Here is a 2,892-nt window from a genome sequence, read left to right as displayed (position 1 = left end):
GAGAGAGAGAGAGAGAGAGAGAAAAAGAGAGAGAGAGATGACAAAGAAAAGAGAAAGTAATTTCCCCTCTCTCTCCCTTTTCCTTCCTCCCCATGTTCGTTCCCCCCTCGGACATACAATAGAGAAAGAAAATACAGCGTGGGATAAACAACTTTTATCAAACTAATGCAAATGGAATTGACAATTTTATTCAATTCTTCATCCCAGAAGCATCTCTTGCTCTATCTACCTTGCAACATCTCTGCAGCTTCAGCTGAGAAAAAAAGGAAAAAACGTGCTTTATGCAAATTAAATGCTTTATTCTTGATTAGATTACAGATGCAATAATTGTCTTGGATGATTTATGGGTGTAATTTGTTGCCACAAACTGCAACAGAAAAAGCTCAGTTGCCATGGTTTGTGTAATGAAGACATTCCATCAACACAATTTAGGGCATCTCCTATAAAATCCACCTCAGTTGGCTCATGTACATTACTTAAAACATAGCTTGTTGAGGACATTGTATTTTACTTAATGTAAAGGTTAATAATCAAGAAAAAAAACATCCAGAGGTTTTTCTACCAGGAAACAAGCAGTCGTTACTGCTTACAGAGTGAGAGTAGAGTCAACAGTTGGCATTAAAGGTAGAGACCAAGTGCAATGAGAAATGAGATGAAGACAAAAGAAAGGAAAGTACAAGCCTGCAGGTGGTTCTTTAACCAATGCTGTGGTAAACGGGAGAGTTTACTAGCCATACTGATGCACCTACAGTATTTCGCTGCGGTAGTCATCGGCCTGGAGGAGTTAGGATATGGGATTGCTACCCTCGAAGGAGACTGACAAGTGGGAAATTAGGTACTTGCCACGTCATCCAACCCCATCTCCGGGTACTGCTGATACTTTACAGCAGGCTAATCTTAACAAGAGCTCTCCCACTTCACTAAGACCCTGTCACACAGAGAGAGAGAGAGAGGAAGAGAGATCTTCTCTGCCTGACTTCGATCTATGATGCATATTACCACCCTAATCCAATTAATTTTGTTTTGCTTGCAACACAGCTCACTTGAGTCATCGAAATTGCACGTATAAATATATCTCTGACAGATTGTAACAGGCCGTGCAAAATGCACAAACAGCTAATTTAGGTGGACTTGAATTTGTTTGGCTAACTCCTTTCTTTTTCTGCCCCTCCATGCTCCCCCCGGCTTCTGCGTTTCTTTGTTTCATACGAAGAAATTCAGAAACCGCGGAGGGAAAGTAATTGAGAAAGCAGTCAGGTGAAAACAAACTTTTTTTTTTTTTAACAAACTTTTTTCTTCATGCCTTTCTCCATCTTTTTTCCTTCATCCCTCTCTATCTCATCCTTCTCTTCTTCTGCGCAGGCTGAAGTAAATCTGTAGCAGAGGACCAGCAGCAGCAGCAACAGCAGCAGCAGTGTTGGTGCGATCATGAGGTCAGAGGCCTTGTTACTCTACTTCACGCTCCTGCAAATAGCCGGGGCGGGCTTCCCCGAAGACAGCGAGCCTATTAGCATCTCACACGGCAACTGTAAGTATATCTTTCTTTCTTTCTTTCTCTCTTCTTGCACATTGTCCCTCCTCTCATTACAAGTCCTCCTTTACGCTCTCTTTTTCCTCTCCTCTTTATATTCCTCTTCACAAATCCCTCTCATCGGTATCTCTCTCACTTGTTCTATCCTTTTGCTCCTTCACATCCCTCTCAACCCTTGCTTCCTCTGCAACCCCCACCTCCCCCCACACAAATGTATTTCGGAAGCATGGAGTGTAATTTGCCACCCAAGGATAGGCCCTTAACACACACTAAAATGAAGGATTTAAAGCAGCATTTGAAACAGAGCCCACCCCACATCAAAGGATAATCCTCTATTTTTCTGTTGGGCTTCTAATGCTGTGTGTGATAGTGTAAACGCTGTTGCAGGCTACAAATATACGCCTATTGTTTCCACTGTTTCTATCTGTGTTTCTGCCTCTGTCCTGCCTTGTCCTACTCTCTCTTGGCCTAATGCTGTACCTAACACTGCTGGCCAGGATAGCTGAGAGGGAAGCCAGGTAGCCTCACATAGACCTGCTTCAAACCAAGTGCTTTCATCCAAAGCCAGTAACAACAGAATGATTGCATGGTACAGTGCAGAACAGTTTTAACCTGCTATGTATGGCCACAGGAGGAGCTCACCCAGCAACTGTGGTGGCGTATTCTCATCCAGCTGAGACACATTTGACCTAAAACCCATTAAACATTGACATTGTGTTTTCTTGTTACGATTACTGGTGATATGAATGTAACACATGCAGGGATTCATTTTTGTCCTCTTTTTGCAGACACAACTCAGTATCCAGTGTTTGTTGGCCACAAACCTGGCAGGAACAACACACAGCGGCACAAACTGGACATCCAGCTCATCATGATCATGAACAAGACGTTATACATCGCTGCCAGGTGGGTGAAAATAGCTTATGATTAATTAAACTGGGCAAGTGTGGTCTCACAAGGATTATTGAATCCTCTATCACCCCCTCTGATATTATGGATGCTGACTAAAATTTCCACTATGAATGACACTCAACAATTGTTGGCAGTTTAGTATCATGAACATGTGATCATGTTGAAATGTACATACATTATGATGTTTTCTATTTTGGGCTTGCAGTCTGCCAAAACCCCTTTACCTCATATGATGTCCCTGCAGACTTGTACACACAGGCAGATGCACAAACTCACACAAACACACAATAATAATTATAGTGTCATAATAATAGCTGTTATGTCAATGTCTTAAACATACTGGAATAGATGTAAAAAGAAACCAAAATGTTCTTCTTCACCGCTCTCTGTGAGATGTAAATTAAACTTGCATTCTGATACCCTCCTAACACACACACACACACACACAC

General features: G+C 42.0%; 1 protein-coding gene across 1 annotated transcript in view; it reads left to right on the top strand.

Moving 5' to 3' along the window:
* sema6a (sema domain, transmembrane domain (TM), and cytoplasmic domain, (semaphorin) 6A) overlaps positions 1-2,892 on the top strand; it is a 107,742-nt gene that overhangs the window by 44,334 nt on the left and 60,516 nt on the right. The window contains 2 exon segments of the mRNA XM_032515648.1: positions 1,363-1,528; positions 2,320-2,437. Of these exon segments, the coding sequence (XP_032371539.1) occupies positions 1,429-1,528; positions 2,320-2,437 (218 nt within the window). The 5' untranslated portion in view covers positions 1,363-1,428.

The sequence above is a fragment of the Etheostoma spectabile genome, chromosome 5, assembly GCF_008692095.1.
Source record: "Etheostoma spectabile isolate EspeVRDwgs_2016 chromosome 5, UIUC_Espe_1.0, whole genome shotgun sequence".
Classification (NCBI taxonomy): Eukaryota; Metazoa; Chordata; class Actinopteri; order Perciformes; family Percidae; genus Etheostoma; species Etheostoma spectabile.
The sequence above is the reverse complement of the archived record's forward strand: the minus strand, read 5'-3'. Positions and strand labels throughout refer to the sequence as shown.